The sequence below is a fragment of the Hemicordylus capensis genome, chromosome 4, assembly GCF_027244095.1.
Source record: "Hemicordylus capensis ecotype Gifberg chromosome 4, rHemCap1.1.pri, whole genome shotgun sequence".
NCBI lineage: Eukaryota > Metazoa > Chordata > Lepidosauria > Squamata > Cordylidae > Hemicordylus > Hemicordylus capensis.
The window spans coordinates 311,255,718-311,279,213 of NC_069660.1; the positions used below are offsets into that span (position 1 = coordinate 311,255,718).

At 46.2% G+C, this 23,496-nt stretch overlaps 1 protein-coding gene across 6 annotated transcripts in view; it reads right to left on the minus strand.

Annotated features, from left to right (window-relative positions):
- The window catches only part of FAM135B (family with sequence similarity 135 member B), a 215,353-nt gene that overhangs the window by 22,217 nt on the left and 169,640 nt on the right, over window positions 1-23,496 (minus strand). For all 6 annotated transcript variants that reach the window (XM_053247997.1, XM_053247995.1, XM_053247996.1 and 3 more), the window contains 7 exons: window positions 22,791-22,946; window positions 20,543-20,616; window positions 16,991-17,145; window positions 12,109-14,140; window positions 10,698-10,864; window positions 9,181-9,272; window positions 525-622 (listed from right to left, as the gene is read on the minus strand). In XM_053247997.1, the coding sequence (XP_053103972.1) occupies window positions 525-622; window positions 9,181-9,272; window positions 10,698-10,864; window positions 12,109-14,140; window positions 16,991-17,145; window positions 20,543-20,616; window positions 22,791-22,946 (2,774 nt within the window). The remainder of the gene's footprint in view (window positions 1-524; window positions 623-9,180; window positions 9,273-10,697; window positions 10,865-12,108; window positions 14,141-16,990; window positions 17,146-20,542; window positions 20,617-22,790; window positions 22,947-23,496) is intronic.

Sequence of the window (23,496 nt, forward strand, 5' to 3'; positions counted from 1 at the left end):
ACTACAGTTATATCTGGTGTATTGTGTGGCAGATGTTTGTCTGTTTGTAGTCGGAAGTCCCATAATATTTTTACATCTTCATTTTCTTCAACTTTTTCAATTTTATGGTCCCACCAATTTTTGGCTACAGGTAGCTTGTATTTTTTGCAGATGTTCCAGTGTATCATCCCTGCTACCTTGTCATGCCTTTGTTTGTTGTCAGTCTGTGGGATCTTTTGACAACAGCTGATTAGGTGGTCCACGGTTTCATCTGCTTATTATTATTATTATTACATTTTATATCCCGCTCTTCCTCCGAGGAGCCCAGAGTGGTGTATAATTTTCTCCTCACAACAACCCTGTGAACTAGGCTAGGCTGAGAGAGAAGTGACTGGTCCAGAGTCACCCAGCTAGTACTATGGCTGAATGGAGAGTTGAACTTGGGTCTCCCCAGTCCTAGTCCAGCACTCTAACCACTACACCACGCTGGCTCTGGGGACCCAAGGTTGGGAGACTCAGTCCATTTATCTAGCCACGCTCTTCACCTTATTCGGGATATCGACAGGTTGTACAGCTGAATGTGCTGAATAATCTCATCCAGCAAACGGTCAGTCATTGTATCAAAGTCAGCAAACGTGTCTGTCTGTTGAAAAGAGAAAAGGATTAGTTGGTTGACATTCCCCAATTTTATGTGCCCTAGTAGAGAGTGAGAGAGAGAGAGAGAGAGAGAGAGAGAGAGAGAGAGAGAGAGAGAGAGAGAGAGAGAGAGAGGAAGGGTGTTCTCACGAGCAGCCTAACTGAGGCTAGGGCAAGCCAGCCTGGGTTAGTCTGCACATGTGGAGTGCCAGGATCCACACAGCCTAATCCCCTTCTTAGTCCAGATCTTAACTGAAATTAAAGGTGCGACTAGTGGGCACACCCCTAACCCAGCTTCCAGGACTGTGTGTCTCCTTCGTCTGCATGCAGACCGAGGAGACACAGAGATGGGTGCCTAGAGTGCCTGTCTGACAAGGGAATCCCCCAGTGCATCATGTTCAGTGCACAGTGCATTGTGGGATTCCCAGAGGCTGGGATGTGTTGTCCCAGTCTCCAGAGGTCTGTGTTGCTTGGTGCAGTGCAGATCGTCTGGGAGCAAAACTTTGTGCTCCCAGCAACTTTGCTCTAGCGTCTGGGGGGAAAGTGTGTGGGACCCAGCCTTCCTGCCCCATCCCTGGGTTATGTGAAAGGGCTCAATATGTTTCTCTGAGCCAATAATAAACTATACACATGCCATCTGAAGCAGCCCAAGGTATTTCTGGACCAAAATACATTATGCTAAACGTATTATTAAAAGGCATGCTTAATACCAGAAATCTCTCTTTAACAAAAAGCAGACACTGGGAGTTGATCTAAATTGGGGCTGCAGTGTGTAGGGTGGGCACATAAAGGAGGGCCTCTTTATTTGTGGGAGTTCTATTCCTGCCTGTTTCCCTGGATAATGAAACCACAAATAAAGAGACCTTAACCCTATGGGGATTGCGGTTTAGGTTCCTAAGCACACTGAAGTGTGCTGAAAATCACAAGGAAGACAGTGGACCAGGTCTCACGATCAGTGAGACCCGGTTTGGGGCAGTGAGCAGGAAGAGCGTGCTAAGCCCGCTCTCCCTGCTCACAAGCGGGGAGGGAGCCCTGGGCGGCCGGATCGGCCACCCACACAATGGCCGGCACCATGACGGAGCCGGCAGGAGGTGGAGGGAGTGGGGGCCATGCGGCCCCCGCAAGCCCCAGTATGCCCTGCGCAAGTGCTCAGGGCATATTGGGGAGACCCCCGGAGCCAGGAGGCGGCTTTTTGCCTCCCGGTCGGGGGTCTACTCACAAGTAGCCATGGTGCGGAGCCACGCCGCAGCTACTCACGATCCTAAAAAGCAGGTTTGCTGGAGCGCTCGCTTTTTAGCAGGGGTTCTTGAGCAGGTTACCTGCTCAAGAACCACCGGGCCCAGCTGAGAGCCCGGTGGTACTTACAATCAACAAAAGTTGGGCTAGGCTCTCCTAGCCCGATTTTTTTTTATTGTGAGAATTGCCCCAGTGTATGAGGCTATTCTCACGACCAGCGAAAATCAGGCTAGGCTCTCCTAGCCTGATTTTCGCTGGTCATGTAAACCACCGGGCTTGAAGGTGAGCCCGGTGGTTTACAAGTGGGTAACCTGCAGATTTGTCCATGCCCTTAAACCAGGTTTGTGGAGTGAGCCCTCCGCAAACCTGGCTTTAAAAACTGCGTGTTGCTGCAGCGTGGCACCGTGCCATGGCAACTCACAAGTAGACCCCCGACCCCTGACCCCCGAGCCTAAAAATCAGCCTCCTGGCTTGGGGGTCTCTTCGGCATCCCCTGCATGCTTGTGGAACTTCCGGAGGCTGTATGGCCCCCATATTTCCAAGCCCCTGCCAGCTCCGTCACAGAGCCTGCAGTCGTGTGGGTGGCCACTGTGGCCGCCCATGGAGGGCTTACTGATCGTCTGCAGGGAGAGCAGGCTAAGCCTGCTCTCCCCGCAAACCCAATTTGGCTCTTCTCTTGATCATGAAGAGAGCATCCATGTGTGTGTGTGGTGGGGGGCAGAAATGAGCTCTCAAGCTCTCCACCCAAGCCCCCAAATTCTCAAATTTTCTGCCTTTTTTTTTTTTTTTTTGAGAGAGAGAAAAGAACCACAAAATGGCCCTGTGCTATAAAATGCTGACAGGAAATGATGTCAGAAGTTATTTCCAGTCACTCAGGTACCAGGGATTGGTGGAAATTTTCACCCCATTGAAAAAGAAACCAGGTTGCTATAACCTGACTGACTGTGGATAACCATGGATGGAAAACCTTTGTATAATAAGGATCTCTTGTATAGACAGAGACATAGCCCTATTCACATCTTATGTTCAACACTCGTACAACCTGTGTCCGGTGTACCTGGGTACAGATCTCTAAAGAGGTGCAATTATTCACATAGTGGACTGGGTCTCACGGTCCGTGAGACCCGGTTTGTTGCAGTGAGTGGGAAGAGCGGGCTAAGCCTGCTCTCCCTGCTCATGAGTGGGGAGGGAGACCTAGGCGGCCGGATTGGCCACCCACATGATTGCTGGCTCCGAGACGGAGCCGGCAGGGGCTGGGGGGAGTGGGGGCCAATTGGCCCCCGCAAGCTCCAGCATACCCTGTGCGAGCGTGCAGGGCATGCTGGCGAGACCCCCGGAGCCGGGAGGCAGCTTTTCGCCTCCCTTCCGGGGGTCTCCTCATGAGTAGGTGCAGCGCGAAGCCGTGCTGCGGCTACTCACGATAATTAAAACCAGGTTTGCGGAGCGCTCGCTCCGCAAACCTGGTTTTGGGGCAGGGGTTCTTGAGCGGGTTACCCGCTCTAGAACCACCAAGCTCGCAGCTGAGCCCAGTGGTTCTGACGATTGGGAAAATTCGGGCTAGGCTTCCCTAGCCCGATTTTTCCCAATTGTCAGGATAGCCCCGTTATGTTGAATGCATGTCCTATCCACACCATGCACTTGAGGGACCTGTACCCAAACTCATTTTAAAAATGCATCCAGGTACAGTCATTCTCTCTCTCTCTCTCTCTCTCTCTCTCTCTCTCTCTCTCTCACACACACACACACACACGCATATGTAAAAACATCTGACGACTGCAGAGACAACATATTGAGCCGGGTCTCACGATCCGTGAGACCCGGTTTCTTCGGGTGAGCGAGGAGGGAGCCCTGGGCAGCCGGATCAGCTGCCCACACAATTGCTGGCTCCGTGACAGAGTGGGCGGGGGTGGGAATAGCGGGGGCCACGCGGCCCCGGCAAGCCCCAGTATGCCCTGCACAACTGTGCAGGGCATACTGAGGAGACCCCCGAGCCAGGAGGCGGCTTTTCGCCTCCCGGCCGGGGGTCTACTCATGAGTAGGCACGGTGCAAAGGCGTGGCACAGCTACTCATGATTGTAAAAAGCAGGTTTGCGGAGCACTCGCTCCTCAAACCTGCTTTTTACCAGGGGTTCCAGAGCGGATTATCAGCTGTAGAACCACCGGGCTCACAGCTGAGCCCGGTGGTTCTGACGATTAACAAAAATCGGGCTAGGCTCTCCTAGCCCGATTTTTGTTAATCGTGAGAATAGCCCCAGTCTCTGAAGAGGGCTCTTACGAAGCTGCCTTCTACTGAGTCAGAGCATTGGTCCATCCAAGTCAGCCTTTTCTGCGCGGACTGGCAGCAGCTCTCCAGCTAGGAGTCTGGGCATTTTGCTCAGTTAGAAGGGGACAAGCAGCACATTCTCACTGATCATTATCCCAAGATGCAACTGTAAACAAGGCTTGGTTCCCTCCATGCCGGTGTACAAAGCTATATCAATACTTCTTTGGGGTAACATTGAGCCCTTTCTCACGTGCAGTGAGAAAGGGTTACCCATTTTGCGGGGAGGAAGCCCGAAACTGCTTACCTCCCCACAGATGATTGTCCTGCCGTCCCCCAGACGAGCACTGACTGCTCCCAGTAGCTCTAATGGTCGGGGACCCCCCTCTTCTCCCCAGGTCTGTCAGCCACAGATGCAAGCAGCTGCAGCTAACACATGATCAAATAAATGGGGTTAGGGGAGCTTGGTCTCCTAACTCTGTTTTGAAGGGAGGATCCATAGGCAGATTTGCTGCCATGGTGCTGCCGGAATTGGGCTCGATCCTGGCAGATCACATGCGTGTGCAAAATCGAGCTGGGCTCCTTTAGCCTGGTTTTGCACCCACGTATGAATAACACCTTTATCCCAGACATCTTCCAAGAAGTTCATGGCTTGCTCCCCCTCGCATTGTATCCTCACAACAGTCCTGTCCGGTAGGTCAGGCTGACAAATAGCATTTGGGTCATGGTCATACAGCAAGCAACAGAGTGAGTGAGGATTAGCACGTGGATCTCCCCTGCTGCAGTCCCCAACTCTAACCACTACACCACACTGCTCTTAGTTTCCTAGCTCCTGACCTGCATTTTCAAAGTTTAGTGCTGAAGGGTTAGACATGATGCCAGAAACCTTAACAGCAGTTTTTCCAGTGTGCCATACCTTCAGGCCTTCCTGCCGGCCACAGGGGGTTGCATACGGGGGCCCCAGAAGATGGAGGCAATACAGCTCCTGGGCACAGACAAAGCCTGTGACACATGACACATAACTTCTGCTTCTTACTGTGGGGCAGCTGCATTTGATTCAGGCTACAATACTGCACACATCATATAGTGAATAGCTGATGGGGCCACACCTCAATGGTAGAGCATCTGTTTGTCATGCCAAAGGCCCAGTTTCAGCATCTCTAGGTGGGGTTGGAAAAGGCCTAAAACCTTACTCTCAGTGTAGGCCAGATCTGCACAACGTTGGCCAACTGTTTTTGAACTACATCTCCCATCATCCCCAGCCACAGTGTCCAATAGTCAGGGATGATGGGAGTTATAGTCCAACATCTGCAGGAGAGGTGAAGTTTTGCAGCTCTGATGTAGATGATACAGAGTTAGATGGACCAGTCGTCTGACTCAATATAAGGCAGATTCCTATGTTCCTACGGCCATAACAATGCCACTACAAAGCTGCATTGTTCTAACCAAATTCTGTATTGCTATTGACGGCTAATTAGCACTCCATGAAGGCCAGCAATGCCCTTGCGTAACTCATAAGCTCTTCACAATGCTGCTGTTTGTGACAGATAGAAAGGACGTCACAGAAGAATTGGATTTACAGAAATCAGAATGGCAAACGCTACTTCTTGTTGGGAACCGTGCAGTGTTGTCATCCAATAGGCTGCGAATCAAATTCAAAACTAATGAGATGCCAGGGAAATAATCATCAAATGCTGGGGCAGAGATGCAAGGGAAATATATCCAGTAATTAATGCTTTGGGTGCAGAAATCCATCTTGCTAATTGCAGCTCTTTCAGAACTAAAACACGAGCCGATCCAATTTGCAGTAATGCCTTCCACTAAACATGCTCATAAACTCCTGCCTGCCTGTTTGTTTTGTCTGCATTGATAATTAATTATTTCCTCCAAAGCTTGCTATTTTCAGTCGCTCGTGTTATTTTTAAATGAAAAGTTCCACTGAACCATAAAGGTTGGAGAGATGACACACGGAACTCCATGGGGCGAGTCTCACAATTGGAGCAACCCTGATCCGCGAAACACAGAGCAGGACAGAGGGATCCAGGGCTGAACTTCTTGTTCCGGCCTTCATGAATCCCCAATGCAATGTGCGACACATGGGTTGTTGGAAGTTAAAGGGTGTTTGCGCTGTCTCTTATCTCAGACAGTGGAGGACAGACTAGTGAGTCAGAGGGCTAGAGAGGTCAATACATTGGTCATCCCTTCTCTACTGCTCTGACACTATCTCTTTGGTATGCAGATTGCTACTCTTAGGGACTAACTTCCTTCCTTCCTGCCACTTCCTCTTCCCTTCCTTCTCCCTTGCAACATGCAAGCTCCACTCTCCCCTGCCTGCACCATGTGTGCAGAGATGCAGAATCCATCTGCATCCAGCTAGCTAGCTAGATTAGAGATCCTAACTCCTCACGTTCCTACCTAGAATGGAGTTCCTTAATAAATGCCTTATATATTGATTTGAAACTATGAATTGGCTCCAAGTTACTTTACTCTCAGCATACATGCATGCCTAACTAAATCCGCTGTGTTGTGCCTCTGTGCACTCTGCTATAATGAGAAAGGGATTCTCTCACCACAGAGAATTTCCAACACGGGTTGCATTGGCAGATTCCTCCAAGAGACGGGCATGCTAGGTGCCCATCTCTGTATCCGCTGGGGCTAAACATAGAGCCAGAGAACACTCGAGCAGTTAGCTGGGGTAAAGGAGCTCTTGCTGCCTTAACCATTGTTTACAGTGGTGCTAGGCGGTGCTACCATGCCGGGATTGGGTATGATCCCAGTAGTTCTCATGTACAGCCTAACCTGGGCTGGGCATCCCTAGCCTGGGTTAGGCTGTGCGTGAGAACAGCCTCCATGTTTAGAGGCATGGTCTGCCTCTGAATACCAGTTGTGGGGAACCAAACTAGAGGTGGGGGCTTGTGGGCTCCCCAGAGGCATATAGTTGGCCTCTGTGGGAAGCAGGATCCTGGACTCAATGGGTTTTTAATCTAATCCACTGGAAATCTACTGTCTTATCCCTTATTCCCCTAACATTCCCCCAACTCTAGACTATCTCCACACATTACCTTACCATTCCTTACCTACTTTGATGTTGCACCCACCCCTCATTCCTGTTCCTACTGAATTATCTAAATTCCACTACAAAACCAAACCCCTTGAATTGCTTGAACTGTATACAGGTGGCCCTCATGATTTGCCATGGTTCTGCTCCTGCCAATTTCTGCAGATAACAAAACCGCAAACAATGAAACCTGAACTCTATGGGAATGGTGGGCGGCGGGGGGGGGGGCTAGGTTCCAAAAAGAAAAGAAAAAACCTAAAAATGCCTAAAAAATATGAAGGGGAAGAAATAAGAGTAGGAATGCACAGGACCTTGCTTTCCAGGGTCGCAGGGCTCCAGAAATGCCCACAAACACCCCCAAATCAGCTGAATGGCTCTGTGCTCTAAAATGGCAGCCGGAAGTGACACTGGAAGTCATTTCCGGTCACTCTGCAACCATGAATAGGTGACTTTTAGCCTACTTCCACACCACAGAAAAGGAAACTAGGAGGCTATTCACATGATGGGACGAAGTCGGGCTAGCCTCTGCTAGCCCGATTTCGTCCCACCGTGGGAACCACCGGGCTCGGCTGCGAGCCCGGTGGTTCTTGAGTGGGTAACCTGCTCAAGAAGCCCACCTCTTAAACCGGGTTTGTGGAGCAAGTGCTCCGCAAACCTGGTTTTGGGGATCATGAGTAGCCATGGTGTGGCTCCACGCCACGGCTACTCATGAGTAGACCCCTGGCCAGGAGGCTGAAAAGCAAAAGCTTAGCCCGCTCTTCCCGCAAACCCGGACAAAGCGGGTCTCACTGATCATGAAACCCGCCTCTAGGACTCTTAGACGTGTCCACAGATACACAAAACTGTGGTTGTCGTAACTGTGAGTGATGTGGGCCACCTGTACTAGCTCTGTAAAAGCATACACAATCCTTCATTTATAGTGGCTGACATACTGCACAACTTTACACACCCTGTGGAATATAATGTCTGTTTAGTTATCCAGGCACAAAAACTGACAATCGAGTTGTGTGACTGTGGAGCCCTTATACTATATTATATTGCATTATATTACAGTGGAGCCATTATATTACATTCCACTGCATATGTGATATTGCACAGTATGTCAGCTATTAATTTTTAAGTTGGTGCCAAAACTTTAAAAAGTTTTAAACTTTTTAATACAAATCAAATCAAATCAATAAATAGATAAATAAATAAACAATAAATAAATAGATAAATAATAAAAAAGTGAAATACAAAACGGATTTCAGGATTCATCCAAAGGTAAAAAAGTTGAGCAATTGCAAAAAAAGCCATATAAAATCCTATAAGACAGGCGATGTTTCTACCATGGTTTCTGCACATTACAAATCAATATCAGTCATCTACATAATTGAGCTTTTCTGCCTAATGAATGCTATTTTTCTTTTTCTTTTTTTCTTTTTTCTTTTGCTATGCACCATCTATTGGCCCCTGGATATGAATAGGGCAGCTTCCAATATTTCGGCATACTGTGGTGTTACTAAGAAAAAGAACCTCGGTGGGACTGTGTAGATGAAGAGGTGAAGCCATGCAGAGAGGAACAGGACTAATTGGTTGGGATTCCTGTGGTGAACAAGGGAAGAATTTAGCTTCCACCATCAGGGCTGTCCCTGAGGGGACCCCATCCTTTCATAGAGTTGAACTGACTTTTAATAGATTTAAGACCACCCTCACCACCATCATAAAGGATTATTTACAGAAGAGACTAGTATACTCTAGGAGCTGAACAACAATCAAAAGTGTGGGCCCCTGCCTGTCATGTTCACAATCTTAGAGAAAGCAAGATACAAAAGGAGAGAGGAATTAGTTGTAATTATCCACCATAATGGTGGACATTTTGTTATCTTGCCAGGACAACGTTTGCTAAGTTCCTGTTTCAATGTACATTGGACCGTGTGTGTGTGTGTGTGTGTGTGTGTGTGTGTGTGTGTGTGTGTGTGAGAGAGAGAGAGAGAGAGAGAGAGAGAGAGAGAGAGAGAGAACCACATACCTGGTTCCTTTCGGACATCAGGAAGTCAAGTTTTCCACCAGGAAGACCTAGTTCGATGAATGTTTTAACCAGTCGAAGATCTGCACTGTTACCTTGAAAAACAGGACATCGCTTTCTGAGACATGGCTCCATCGTAAAACATGTATTCAACTGTCCTCCTGCAAATACATCTCAACTAGGTACCCTCACTGAGGAGAATGGGAATGTGGCTTTGGCATCTTCATTCCCCTAGGAAGCATGAGCAGGGGATCCGTTGGCACCCCTGAATCTCCATGTCTGAGAGGGCAAGGCTAGCTGTCTTACATGTCTGGTTCCCTTCTCTGAGTGGAGGGGACATTGCCTCCACACCACAGCCGCAAGGAAGACACAAACACAATTCAATGTTGAGTAAAAGGGCCACAACTTTATTGATAATCAAATCAGCAAACTGAATAAACTCCGTCCCCCAACAATGTGGGCCTACCAAAGGCCGGGTGCAGACATCAAAGTCCTCCCCCGTGCCTTAAACGGGCAACACACCCTGACTCCAGGATAGAAGCAGTGCAAACCTGCTTCATCCCCATCATTGTCAACCCCAAAGGGTCAGAGCAACTTCTAGGGCTTCACAGAGCCTTTAAGGTTTGTGAAGCCCTGAAGCAGGTGTCATAGTGAATCGAAGTCCCTGAGCCACAAAGCCTCTAAAGACTGACCAATCCACCCCTTCCAATTGCCCAAGGGTGCTCACCGATCTCAGCCCCTTCTTCACCTCCACCCAGCCCACACTGTACCTGCCCAGTTGTGACCTAACACACACTAGGGGGAAGTGTTTTGTGGGCCGCGGTGGAGCGTTTTGAAGGAGACTGCAGCACAGGCTGCCACTTTCATGGGGATGTGTTTCTTAGAACATGGTCACAATGGGATGGAGCAGGGTGGTGGAGGCTCTCAGGAGGGGCAGGTAGGACCTGCCTGCCTCCTTTTAACAGAACCCTTCGCCCCACATCAAAATGTTTTGGCTGCAGGGAGCTGAATCATTTCGGTGCCTCTTCAAAGAGGCACCGAAATGATTCAGGCACATCCCTATCCCTTAGCTCTTATGTTTCCCAGCAAATCCTTGAAAAATCACTGTTTTCCACTTGTGCTTGCAAGTTTCATGGGGGGAGGAACCTTCCAGGGATCGGTGTCCATTTGTCCAACATAACTGTGCAGCCCTCTGTAAACTGATAAACCCTAACTACTGTTCCCTCTAAGAGGGATACCCAGCAGAGTTGCCAGAACCTAAGGGGTATACTCGTGGCTCAAATGGGCCGTAAGCCAGAATTTGGCTTTTTTAAAGCCAAATCCGGCCACCTAGATACCCAGATGTTGTTCACTACAACTCCCAGAATTCCCAGCTGCAGTAGCCTTTGGCTGGGGATTCTGGGAGTTGTAGTGAACAACATCAGGGAGTCCCTCTTAGAGGGAACACTGCCCCTAACTATATCGACTGTAAACATTCCCAGTCCAAAGAGCCCTTTCCCCATGTCTCTCTTTGGCCTTACCATCCAGCCCATGGACACAGACGACAAGGTGAATCCCATCTTCCAAATTTTCTTCCTCTTCCTCTGGAGGAAAATATGGGATATCAGAAGCGAGTACAGATAAGTCACTGTACAGAAATCCTTCGATCTTCAGTTCTTTTTTAAATTTTTCTTTGGCCTGATAAAAACTGGAGAATACACTAGTTAATCACAAGTCAACAATAAGTGACATAGTTTACTGTTGTACACATGGGATTAAAAATCCCATCACTACATTTCTAATCTACACTTAACATATCAACTGTGAGAAAACAACCAAAATCAGTTTTTCATCAATCAAACACCTGAAGTAATTCAAATTCCCAAGAATCAATGCAATATTCCCCATTGTAGGACTCTATGGCTGCCAAACTAAATTACTTCTTAGTAGTCCTACTGAAATTAAATAAGGAGTAGGCTGACATCCAGACTAAGTTACTCAGTTTAGTCTGGATGTCATAAGACAGTTATTCAAACATGCAGAGAAAGATCAGTTGGTAGAATTCACAGGGACTGTAAAATTTTGAATACAGGCAGGAGACTGCATATAGGAGATGAATATTCCCTAACATTTAAAAACCAAAACAAACACCCCCAAATATTACATGGAAAACTAGTATGTCAGAAGGAAGACTAGAACTCACTGTCCATGGGTTGGGAGTTGTTGACATAAGGGAATATACAGTCCCGCCCCCTCCATTTCCCCCCTTCTTATTCCAACAACAACCCCTTGAGGTAGGTTAGGCAGAGAGAAAGCAAGTGGTCTAAGGTCTAAGCTTGATAGCTAGACAGAGAATTTAACCCTCATCTACTTTGTCCTAGTTCAGGACTCTAAACAGTAGACAAAACTGGATCTCTCACTGAAAACATCTGTGCCCATTCATAGAAGTTGGGTTCAAACAAGCAACTCATGGCTAATTAGAAGCATGCAGAAGCCACCAAGGCCGAACCAATCAGTTTAACAGAGGATGCATTTTGAGGCAGTGAGCAGCATCAAGATTAACACTGCACTTGCATTAGAATACTTCCACATGCAGTGATTTTTTAGGCGGCCCCCCCCACTGAATCCCTCTGCTGCCAGTGATGTATGTTCTTGAAGGTCCCCCAGCCATCAGGGACATATTTTCAGAGGGCAATGGAGGTAACAGAAGGAAGAGAGGGCTCAGCAAAAATCACTGCATGCACAGGAAAAATACGAATGTGATGGCAGCATTAGTCTGGATATGGGTCACTGAGTGTTGGGGTTACAAACCCAATATGCTTCAAGGGCGCCAACTAGACCACAAGGATCAGAAACAATGAATGAGCCTACAGGAACCAGAAAAGTAGAATCTTCTGGACATACCACAAACATGAAAAAGTCTTAGACTGATAAATTCTTGGACTGCCTTACCTAAGCATTCTTTCATTGGTGTCCTCATCCACATCACTGGAATCACAGGAGATGATCCCAAAAGAGCCCACCGGCTGGTGAGTGATGGGAGAAGAGGCCTGCTTGCAGGAGAAGCCAGCCACTGGTGGTGCCTCCTTAAGAACCGATGAAAAAGGAAGACATGTGGCTGTGCATGAAACAGATAAGTTGACCACCTCAGTGGTCTTTTTGCTCTCCAGTACCAGTCCCTCTGGCACCACTGAATGGAACCCTGTGTTGCTTGCCACCACTTTGAGCTCTCTGCTTTCTGGTTCAGCACAGTAGGGTTCGCACCTGGATCTGCTATCCAAGTCAATTTCTTGTAAGTTGGAGATTTCTCCACCACATGTTGCTGTGTTCCCATTGGCAACAGGACGTTCCTTTGTGGAGGCAGATTTAGAGGCTACCTCTGATGAGGGAGGGACAGTATAGCAAAAGCCTGGTGCATGACTCTTGCAGTGTGAGAATGTCTCAACATCTGTAGGATACAAACTCTGGCCTGTATGCAAATTGACCTCCTTGCTATACACGTCAAGGTGAGATGCATTTGTGTCCAAATAGCCATTCACCCTTCTCAAGTGGTCCTCTTCCTCTTGTCTTTCCTCCAGCAACTGGCATCCTACTGTGCCATCCACATCTAGATTTTGCTTGAGAAGCAGAGGTCCTCCTACTGTTTCTAAATTGCAGTCCACTTCTGAAAAACTTTCAACATATTCTGGTAAGGGAGAAGTGCCGCCATTTTGCTCAAAGACAGATTCATGACTCTCCATTAGAGAAGTGGAGGGCAGTGATCCTACACTTTCCCTGTTGTTTGGACAGGTAGAAATACTTCCTGTTAATGCCATGGTGCCATGCTCTGTTTCCATGTATTGACTATCTGCAATGTTAGAGGTGGTTTTAGCATGTTTGGATATATCCATGTCATCTACAGACTCATCGGGGCTACTGATCTGAGGAGCTGAGATAGATTTGGTCAGCTTGTTGGGTTCTACTTGCCTCTCTTCCTCCTCATAAGGCAAGGAGCTAATTGACGTGAGGGAGGCTTGTATGCCGCTGGGCAAACTGGTATTGCTCTCTGTGTGGCCACCTTCCAGAGAATTCCGGTGGATGCCATGTCTTTTGACAAGCTGGTGGAGGATCTCCCGATCACTGGGCAACTCCAAGGCCTTGCTCCGTGCATCGGACCAAGCTACTGAACTGGGCTCACTTTCAATCCCTGAGTCTGAGATCAATGAAGAAGATCGTTTAATGACCCCTGATGGCACAGTAAACTCTTCATACTCCTGCACTATTTGCTCCTTTGGGAAAGACTTGGCCACCTCAACATCTTTTATTGGGTTCAATGACTCCAAATGATCATTTACATCAAATGCTGACAATGCAACCTCACCACCTAGATCTTCTTGTTTTTCAAGGCCATTTTGTTCACTGACTGTGAGTTTGTCAAAAGTGAGATTAGACCCACAATTCTCACCTTTAGGTGCTTGGTTCAAGTCAACCCCATCCAAAAGTTTGTGATGTCCACATGTGCCACTGTCATTGAGGGTAGTCATGACAAGCATTGGTTCCCTTTGGTGGGCACCATTTGAAGCTGGGTTCATGTCCAAATATTCCACCCCAGGTGTGAGTAGATCATTGGTCTCCATAGGGGTGTTAAGGCTTTTTTCAGTATCTTTTGGGATATCTGATTTCAAACCAGACATAACATTGCTAACCGGGGTGGATAGATTCTCATGCGGCTGGACATCTACATTCATTGCATATACCTGAGTTGTGGAGTGTTCCTTGAAACTTTTGGCTGTGCAGGAATTGCCTTCTGGATAACTGCAAGCATAAATTGATTTCCTGTTTATCCTATCCGTGTGGATAATGAACGGGGTATTGCTCCTGAAATCTGCCTTTGCTAGTGCAATGTCATCATTTGAGGAAGGCCCCTCACTTTTAACTATCAAGTCCACTTGTGAACTGTCCACAGAAGACACCATATAGTTTGGCAAAACATCTAAGCCCTGAACTGAAAGAGAAAGGGGGAAAAGAAGAAGCGTTGGGTGAGTGGCTGTCTGTTCATTCATTCATTCATTCATTCATTCATTCAAAGGCTTCTGAATTAGCAACCAATGGTTGGAAAAAACCAATTAATGTTGGTTTAGATGGGAACTGGTGACAATCCAGGGATATGCAGAACCCACCTGGGAAATTTCTCAAGTCTCACAGAAATGACTGATTCTCCACACAGTTCTTCCACCTTGGAAGGAGCCCCTAAATTCATTGGCTGACATCCTGACTGATGGTGCACAGGTGCAGCACAAGCCCCCATGTTTTCAAAGGATGAATTTTTGCTGCACTCCTCTTGCTCCAGAGGCTTTTTGACACCCTTAACATGTCCCTGAGGGGCGTGCAAATCTCAGGTACATGTTTCCATGGGTGAAATAGCATATCTGGAGCAAGGGGAGCATGGCAAATATTGTCGTGCTATTGTGCAAGAGTGCCCATCCTTTGGAAGCATGGAGACCAGTGATGTGCATGCGCTTTTGTTAGGAGTGCACATGCACTGGTAGAATGGCAGCCATAATATGGTTAAAATTTCATTTCTGCCCAAAAAAAAAAAAATTGGTGGAAACTCTACACATCTGCTCTGGTTTAGACTTCAGGAAAAAGGTCTACATGGAGCAGTACCAGGGAAGCTGCTATTATTATTATTATTATTATTATTATTATTATTATTATTATTATTATTATTACATTTATATCCTGCTCTTCCTCTGAGGAGCCCAGACATGGTTATTTTTATCCTGACAACAACCCTGTGAGGTAGGCTAGGCTGAGAGGTCCAAAGTCACCTACTGAGTTTCGTGGTTGAATGGCGATTCAAACTCGGGTCTTTCTGGTCCTAGTCCAAAACTCTAACCACTATGTATGCTGGCGCTCTCCCCCCTTGGGGAATAGAGGTGCTAAATATTTAGCTTCCTTACACTTTCCAAAGTTCAGGATGGCTTTTACTAGGGCCTGCATGAATGTGTTGCCTTCAGCCCTTCTGGAAAAAAGATTTAACAAGGGATCGTCAGATTATGGCCTATGCCCTTGTGGTGCAGGCCTTCCTGAAACAGTTTTGCATGTGCTGCATCATTGCTCCCTGTACTCTGATACCAGGAGAGAACTTATATTCCCCCTATTAAAGCATCTTCCAGGAAGAGCTGACCCCTTTTATTTGAATTTTTGTCTCAAGGATCGAGATAATGTGATTACTAAGGTGGTGGCAAAATTCTTCTATGTTGCTATTAGATTAAGATCCTGTTTAAGATCTAAATTTTAGGAGCTACTGTTTATTACTATGTACTATACCACTGTTGGTATATTTTGTTTTTAATTTTTATTTTGTATGCTTTCTCTATGGCCTACGGCCGCAATAAAATTGAATTGAATTGCTGGCTCTCTCTTTCTCAACTGGGATATGTGTCCTGACAGTGCAGTGAATGAAGCACGTGCTATCAAACTTGTGCAAATGGAGGCTGGAGTGTGGTGCCTGCCACCACAGTTGTGCCAGGTTATTTCCTCTTCCTGGGCGTGCCTATAGTAGTGCTGAGCCCCACTGGCACTTGTGTGCACATGTGTGTGCATTCCATGCATATTTGGGGTGGTGAATGGAACCTCCTTTTTGGCAACGTTTCTCCTTCACTTTCAAAAGGGTGAAAAGAAGCAGGTGTGGAGAGAAAAAGGGGCAGAACTCCATTGCAGAGGAAACTGGGTAGGGCTGTTCCAGCCAGGGCCGGATTAAGCTAGTGCAGGGCCTGTAGCACATGTTATAAAGGGGCCCTAAATTTTTTTTAAAATGCACATAAATGTTAAAACATAAATTATTTACTTGCATAGGAAAGTAATTGTTTTTTTCATTTGCTTTTTTTTTTTTTTTTTTGGAGTATGCAAGACCAAGCCACAAACTCACACTTACTACAACAACAGTGAACATTTATATACCGTTTTTCAATCAAGGTTCTCAAAGTGGTTTACATAGAAAAATAAAGAGTGGATAGTTGATTCTCTGTCTCCAAAGGGCTCACACTCTAAAAATAAAAATGTGGTAGGCACTAGCAACAGCCACTGGACAGATACTGTGCTGGGCCTTCTCTTAAAAGGCGCATTTAGCAGAAAAGGGACATTTTATATAACATGGACCAAATAAAACAGGTAGAGTTTTAACTTTAATTCCCAGTTGGAAGCCGGGTGTGTGCGGCTGTCAAAAATGCGGGGCCCATAGCAAATGCTGCATTTGCTACTACGTTAATCTGCCTCTGGTTCCAGCCTAATGTTGCACAAGCATTTGAACAACAAGCAAATCAGTTCTGCAGGAACATTTGTAGAAACAACATAGGAAGCTGCCATATATTGAGTCTTGGTCTGTCTAGCTCAGTATTGTCTACACAGACTGGCAGCGGCTTCTCCAAGGTAGCAGGCAGGAGTCTCTCTCTCAGCCCTGTCTTGGAGATGCTGCCAGGGAGGGAACTTGGAACCTTCTACATTTAAGCATGCACATGCTCTTCCCAGAACGATCTCCATCCCCTAAGGGGAAGATCTTACAGTGCTCACACATTTAATCTCCCATTCAAATACAAACCAGAGCAGACCCTCCTTAGCCAAGGGGACAATTCATGCTTTTGACTACAGTACCAGCTCTCCAGTTCACTCTAAAAATCCCCATGATGCAGCACAGCTGCACAATCTCCTCACACTAGCACAACTTTGTTCATTGCAGTGTTAGTCAGGATGTCAGTCACTGTTTTCTGAAACTTTCTGACCTGTCTCCCAGCCAACATCCCTTATCCTGTGTGACTTGTGAATCTCCCAGTGAGTGCCGAATGTGACCCACCTTTGTAGGGGAAATCAACATATCTGTCTTCAAAAATGATGGGCAGCGTGCTCCAGTCCCCATCAATGTCGAGGCACTCGGCAGGAAGGGGCGGCATGCTGGTGAGGTACTCAGAGGTCCGGACTTCTGATGAAATCTGACTGTGACCCTGGATGCTGGAAGGAAACAGGGCTTTGCATTGCGATGCTGGTTCTCCATTCCTAATTCAATTAGCTGGTTTAAAAAATCCCACTATAACAGCTACAACCGATGTTAGACATAAACCATGCATCAAAAGTTATTTGCAACTATGAATGACTGAATACAAAGAATCAACTTCTTACAAAATCCACATATACTAGAAAGTCCACAAAAATAATGATTTTGGTAAACATAAATAGCTGAATCCAAATAATCCACTTGCTGTGAAGACTATATGTACAGGCTTAACTCCCTATCTGCCGACTCGCCGTCTGCGGTTTCGCATATCTGCTGTTGGGTAATGGACACCCAACCTCAGCATACATGGGGGAAAACCAGCCCAGAAGGGATTAACTCTGCATATCCATGGGTCAGGGGTGGCCGGAAATGGTCTTGGAGGTCATTTCAGGCTGCCATTTTGTGGAGAAGAGCTATTTTATGGCTCATTTGTTTAAAAACAACAAAAAAAACACAACTCCATAATTTCCCATTAAATTCAAGGGACTTTTGTACTTGTGGGGGCATCCTTGGACTGTCGAAGGCACATGGAGCACAGAAGGGCACTTTATTTGGCGCTTTTTTTGTATGGGGGGAGGATGTTATTTTAGTCTGGGAATCTGACTCCTGCAATCTCATAGACTCAGTGTTAAATTATCTGCGGCTTTGTTACCCACGGTAATCTATGGGAACAGAACCCCTGCAGATCATGAGGTACTCTTGTACTCCAGAGTCCCCTATGGTGACCAGGTGACCTCTGTTTCAAATGTATTATGTCAAAAGGACTAATGCTATTATGACAAAAGAATTTAAAGCTCCTTCAGGCTGCCAGCTAAATACCCGATGTTGCCTTCTGAAGAGCTAAAGTTGCAGATAATCATGGGAGATATGGTTTATGTCTAACATCAGTTGTGGCTTTTATACTGGGACCTTTAATACTGCTTTAGTATAGTTGCGATCTGTTTGTTTTATACTCACTTTCTCCGTATGCATTGTGTTACTCAATGGGGAAAAAAATCACCATGCTCTCTTGTAACAGAACCACAAGCAAGCCCAACAGAAAAGTTGTGTCAGTCCAGCTGCCATGTTGGACCCAATATGTCTTCTGGCAGGGATTACTGGAATGATTTAAGACATGGCAGCAGGGAGCCCCAACAGCTGGAACCCTTGACGGAGTTCCCCACTCTTGTGCCTGAATGCTGTTGGAGTGCCAACATGCCCATCGGACCCAATTTAAATAGCCAATGAACTGCCTCTCAAAATTAAATGACCAGTGCAGCATCTTTCAACTGAGATGCCCTTCATGGGCCATTTAAAAGTTAAATAAGCATGCCAACTTTCAGCTAAGAGGCAGCTTGCTGGTCATTTAATTGGGGTCTGACAGTTATGTCATGAAATAGGTTTCTGACCCAACATGACCCAACACAATAAATAAAAGGGTCCATGTTGGCCCCTCTGACAATGTATCTGCTGGGCTAAGATTGGATCGATCCAACATTTTTTAGGCTGCACAGGCCTACGCAACACTCATTAAAACAGGAGTTCCCAACCCTTTTAAACAAGTGTACCTCTTCTGTGATAAACCTTCAGTTCAGGTACACCACAGAGATGTTTAGTGAGACAAAGCATATGCGTAGGCCAATGAGGTGGGGCGATGGGTGGGGGGAGCTGGTATAAATTACCAGGGCCTGGCGGTTGGAGGGGGGCCCAGCCAGAGTGTGTTGCTAAAAGGCGCTCTTGATTTCTTACCACCGGGCAGCCTCCGAACGCTCCCCTCCCTCCCTCCCTCCCTCATGAATGATCAACGAATGACCGGGCTGAGTGAGACAGACGAGGATGCGCCTGCATGCTGGCTGCTGGCAGGGGTGGGGGCAGTTGCCCGGCTGTGTGTGCACCCCAGCCCCTATCTCAATGCCTCGTGTTTATTGGGACTTGATGCCATTAGTATATAAAGCGCGCTATATATACTATTTAAAATTATATATACTATATATAATTTTGTTTCCTCTAGCAACAAAGTTTTCCCAAAGTGTTCAAAGTGCTTCGACATTTTCTCAGCGATCCTAACAACCCTGTAAGGCCAGTATTATCCCCCAAATATCAGATGGAGTGTGGTGGGGGGAGCACACGGCTGAGACAAAGCATTTCACCAAAGGCTTACCAATGAGTCTGAAATTGTGGCCGGGCTGAGAGTTCAGCTGGGGACTTCTGCCTCGTAGCTCAAGTGCTGAACCACTACACTAGAGCTCAAATGTAAGGGAGTTGTACAAGGTGCAGCCAAGACGCTACATTTCAGAGCAAGAATTTCATTTCTTAATACCTGGTTCCTCTAGAAACAAAATTCTAGGACTGCCACTTTGTATTATTGTGGATAGCTTTATTTCTCCTCCTTTTCAGTCTAATAGGGTTTGTACATCACCCAAATCCTTGTAGATGTTTGGAGCCTTAATTTTATTTCCCTTTTTTTTTTGCACTTTACTATTTTATTTATGAACTATATGGTAGACTGCTGATTTACGAGTTAATATGTTTTATTGTTTTATATGTTTACTCATTTATTACCTGCTATTTCAACTCAGTTTCCTTGGTTGATGTCCCTTCTCCCTTCAGCTTTTCATAAGCTGAAGAAATCTTTAAAACTGAATAAATATAGTTAAAGGCTAGGTAAGAGCTCATAGGAAGCTGCCATATACTGAGTCAGACCATTGGTCCATCAAACTCAGTATTGTCTTCACAGACTGGCAGCGGCTTCTCCAAGGTTGCAGGCAGGAATCTTTCTCAGCCCTATCTTGGAGATGCTGCCAGGCAGGGAACTTGGAACCTTCTGCTCTTCCCAGAGCGGCTCCATCCCCTGAGGGGAATATCTTACAGTGCTCATACATCAAGTCTCCCTTTCATATGCAACCAGAGTGGACGCTGCTTAGCTAAGAAGACAGGTCATGCTTGCTACCACATGACCAGCTGCTTGGCCATCGCTTTATTAGGCAGATTGCCTAAGCAGACCGGATCGGGGGTCGACTCGCAAAGGGGAAGCTAGTGAGGATTCCCCTTTATGAGTAAAGGGGCAGGGGGGCTTCCTAGAACTTCCTAGAAAGGGGTGTGGGAGGGTAGTCACAACTTTCCCCCCCCACCCTCCAGAGTAGCCCAGGACAGCTGCAGTCCAGTCTGAGCCTTCTCCGGCCTGGTTCAGCCCTCTGCACATGCACAGAGGCCATTTTAGTGACCTAAATGAAGAACTGCTAAATGGCAAGTGCCTAATAATTTGGAGGGAGGGGTCCTGATAAACTCATTCCACATTCTTTCCCACCAAACAGATCACACTAGAAATATTTCTCAGCACAACAGCAGAACCAGAATGTCTCAAGAAATACTTACAGGCTTTCCTGAAAAGTCAACACGGCCAGTTTTTGATGCTCTGCATAGAAGAAAGCCTCAGAAAATCTTCTCACCTTATGGAGAAACACACATCACAATGCATGAGCTCTTCAAAGCACACTGTATGTACAGAAATCCACCCAGAACTGGCTGCATTAGTGATCAGTCCATGTAAGATTGCCTCATACATTTAAGGACACCAAGAGAAGATTCTAATCTTGGATTTCTTAGTTGAGTGAACCCTGAAGAATTTCTTCAGCCTCAAAAAAACCACAACCGATCCCAGAAGCCCGTGAACCACTCACAGGACCTAAAATGGAATTTTTAAAGGGGAGAGAGATGTCCCTTGTAGACTGATGCCACGGATCCCAACCCCCTATTTATAGGTGCTTTTTTTCAGAGCAAAATCCAAGCAACACACTGCCTGTCTCCTGCCCCCACCCAGTCAAAGGTAAAGAAGGAAGAACATGGCAACACAGGAAGCTGCCTTATACTGAGTTAGACCCTTGGTCTATCTAGTTCAGTCTTGTCTACACTGACGGGCAGCAGCTCTCCAAGATTTCAGACAGGGTTTTTTCCCTACCTGGAGATGGTGCCAGGGATTGCACCTGGGGCTTTCTGCATGCAAAGCAGATGCTCTAGTGTTGAGCAATGGCCTCATCCCCAAAGAAGGAGGAGGAGGAGGACAGTGAGTGTGGGGAGGTGGGTATTCAATGGTCATGGATCTCTGAAGGAGTTATGCAGGGGTCCTGGGGAACATTGCAATAATTTCAATTGTCAGAGGCTCTGTTCTGTCATGGCAAAATTCCCTATGACAACTCCTAAGAGAGGGCATGTTGGTTCAATACGTCTGTTGGACACAATGTAATACACAGCCCTAGCGATCAGTAAGCTCATTACCATTATCTGCTGCTTTTTCAATACAACATTTCCTTGCTAGAGCTTTTTAAACATCCTTGACTGGTATCAGATAATTAGTAATCAGATAATGGGTTTGTTAAAATAATGACACTGCATGAGTATGGTTTCTACATTTTTTTTAAAATCATGGCGGACATACCACACAGCTTTATGCTCTTGTTGTAAAATTACATTTGCACAGTTGCACAAGAGTGTAAATTGTATAATAGCAAAAGTTGCACCACCGGAGTTGCACAATGATTCTGCCATTGGACATGATGACCATATCGTTACACAACTCCGGTTACACAATGTTGCAATTGCACAGTTTGCACTGTTGTAAATGTAATGTTACACCTTGAATATGTCAGCCACTATCATCATCACCATCAACAACAACAACAATAATAATGAAAATAGCAATAGTAGTAGTAGTAATTGTAGGAATAGTAGTAGCCAATCAGATTTGGCTACATGCTGATTTAACTGAAAGCAAACCAAGCTGATTTCGAGTGAGTGAGGACAGTTTTTCCTGGACGGTCATATGGGTGATTATAGCCAATAGATTATAGTTAGAGGACAAACAAAACCTATTCAGAGTGAGGGCAACACTTTCTGGATAGGTAAATCCTAGGCCTCTGAAAGGTCAGATCAGTAAAATTGGTCCAATTTTACTGAAATCAGAGTGGTTCAGACAGAGTCCAAGTTTGAACCCAAACTTGACCAGCCCAGTTGGTATGGGACTTTTCTGACCACTTTTTCAAAACATAAGAGCTTTCCAGAGCTCCAGATGGCAGTGAGAGGGTTGTGGTTTTGGGGGTGTTTTTTTATCGTGGCTAGGAGGGGCATCTTCTGCCTTCTCTCCCCACCTGCCTATGCATAAATCTAATTTTTAAAATATTTTATTTAAAAAATTAAGCAATTTTTGACCCACAACTTCAAGCAACAGTCAATTTCCAGGTTTCTCCTGCCAGTCTCTGATGGTACATGACTTCCCTTTGGATTCTCTGATGTTCCATGACTTCCCCTGAAACTCTCTGGTGTTACATTACTTTCCTTCATTCAAAGTGAGTATCCATGGTTACTTTACATTTTGTCTTTAGGTTTTCCCAACTCCAAACCCGACCCCAAACCTGACTCTGAACCCAACCTTCGGGTCCAACATTCAGGCTCTGAACCCAACATTTGGAGGGGTTCCCCGAGCAAAGGCTATTGCAGCTGGAGATGCTGGGAGTTGTAGTCAGCAACATCTGGGAATCCCTGTTAGAGGAAACACCGGTCTAAAGCCTTTCATCGCCCCACCAGTTCCTTCCTCTGAGCTTTGCTTGACACCATATTGCAGTGTTACCCTTAGTGTGTGATGCTCCTGAACGAGATAGGCTGTGACATCTGGCTGCAGGGTTACAACCTCCAGAAACTGGTTCCAGAGAGCCAAAAGGTGGGAGCAGAGCCAGGCAAGGTCTTTGCTGATCTGCTCTGCGATCTTCTCTGGATTATTCAGCATCTAGGAGGGTAGAACACAGATATTAGCAAATCACAGCAATGACAACCCTCTGAAATAATATGGTTGTCTGCAAACAAAAGAAGGAATCATTTATGAGTAAGCCTGGAGAAAACACAACACACTTCAAGGACTGGAGTGCTCCTTACACAAAATAACATCTCTATATACAATATAGTTGAAGATAGCTCTCCCATCGATCAACCCTGGCTTGCAATTGTGTGTGTAGAGACCTTCAGAAGTGCAGCTATATGCAAGGGCTTTCCACAGACATGCTCATGTCTGTAAGGGGCAAAACTTGCCGTTCCTCCACCAGCCATATTAGTTATCCACAGATTTTGAATGTCTGAACAAAAAACTTACTAGCAATGGAGAACTCTTGTCACTAGCTACAGATTATCCACTAGATGGTGCTGCTGCCTCTACAATAATAAAAATGTCAAAAAGTCTCTATAATGCAAAACTCTTGTGCAAACCTGTAGTACTGCTTTTATTTTATTTTTGCCTTCTAAACCCTTCCTTCCCAGCAGGGCAGTCAGTCTAGTTTTTTTAA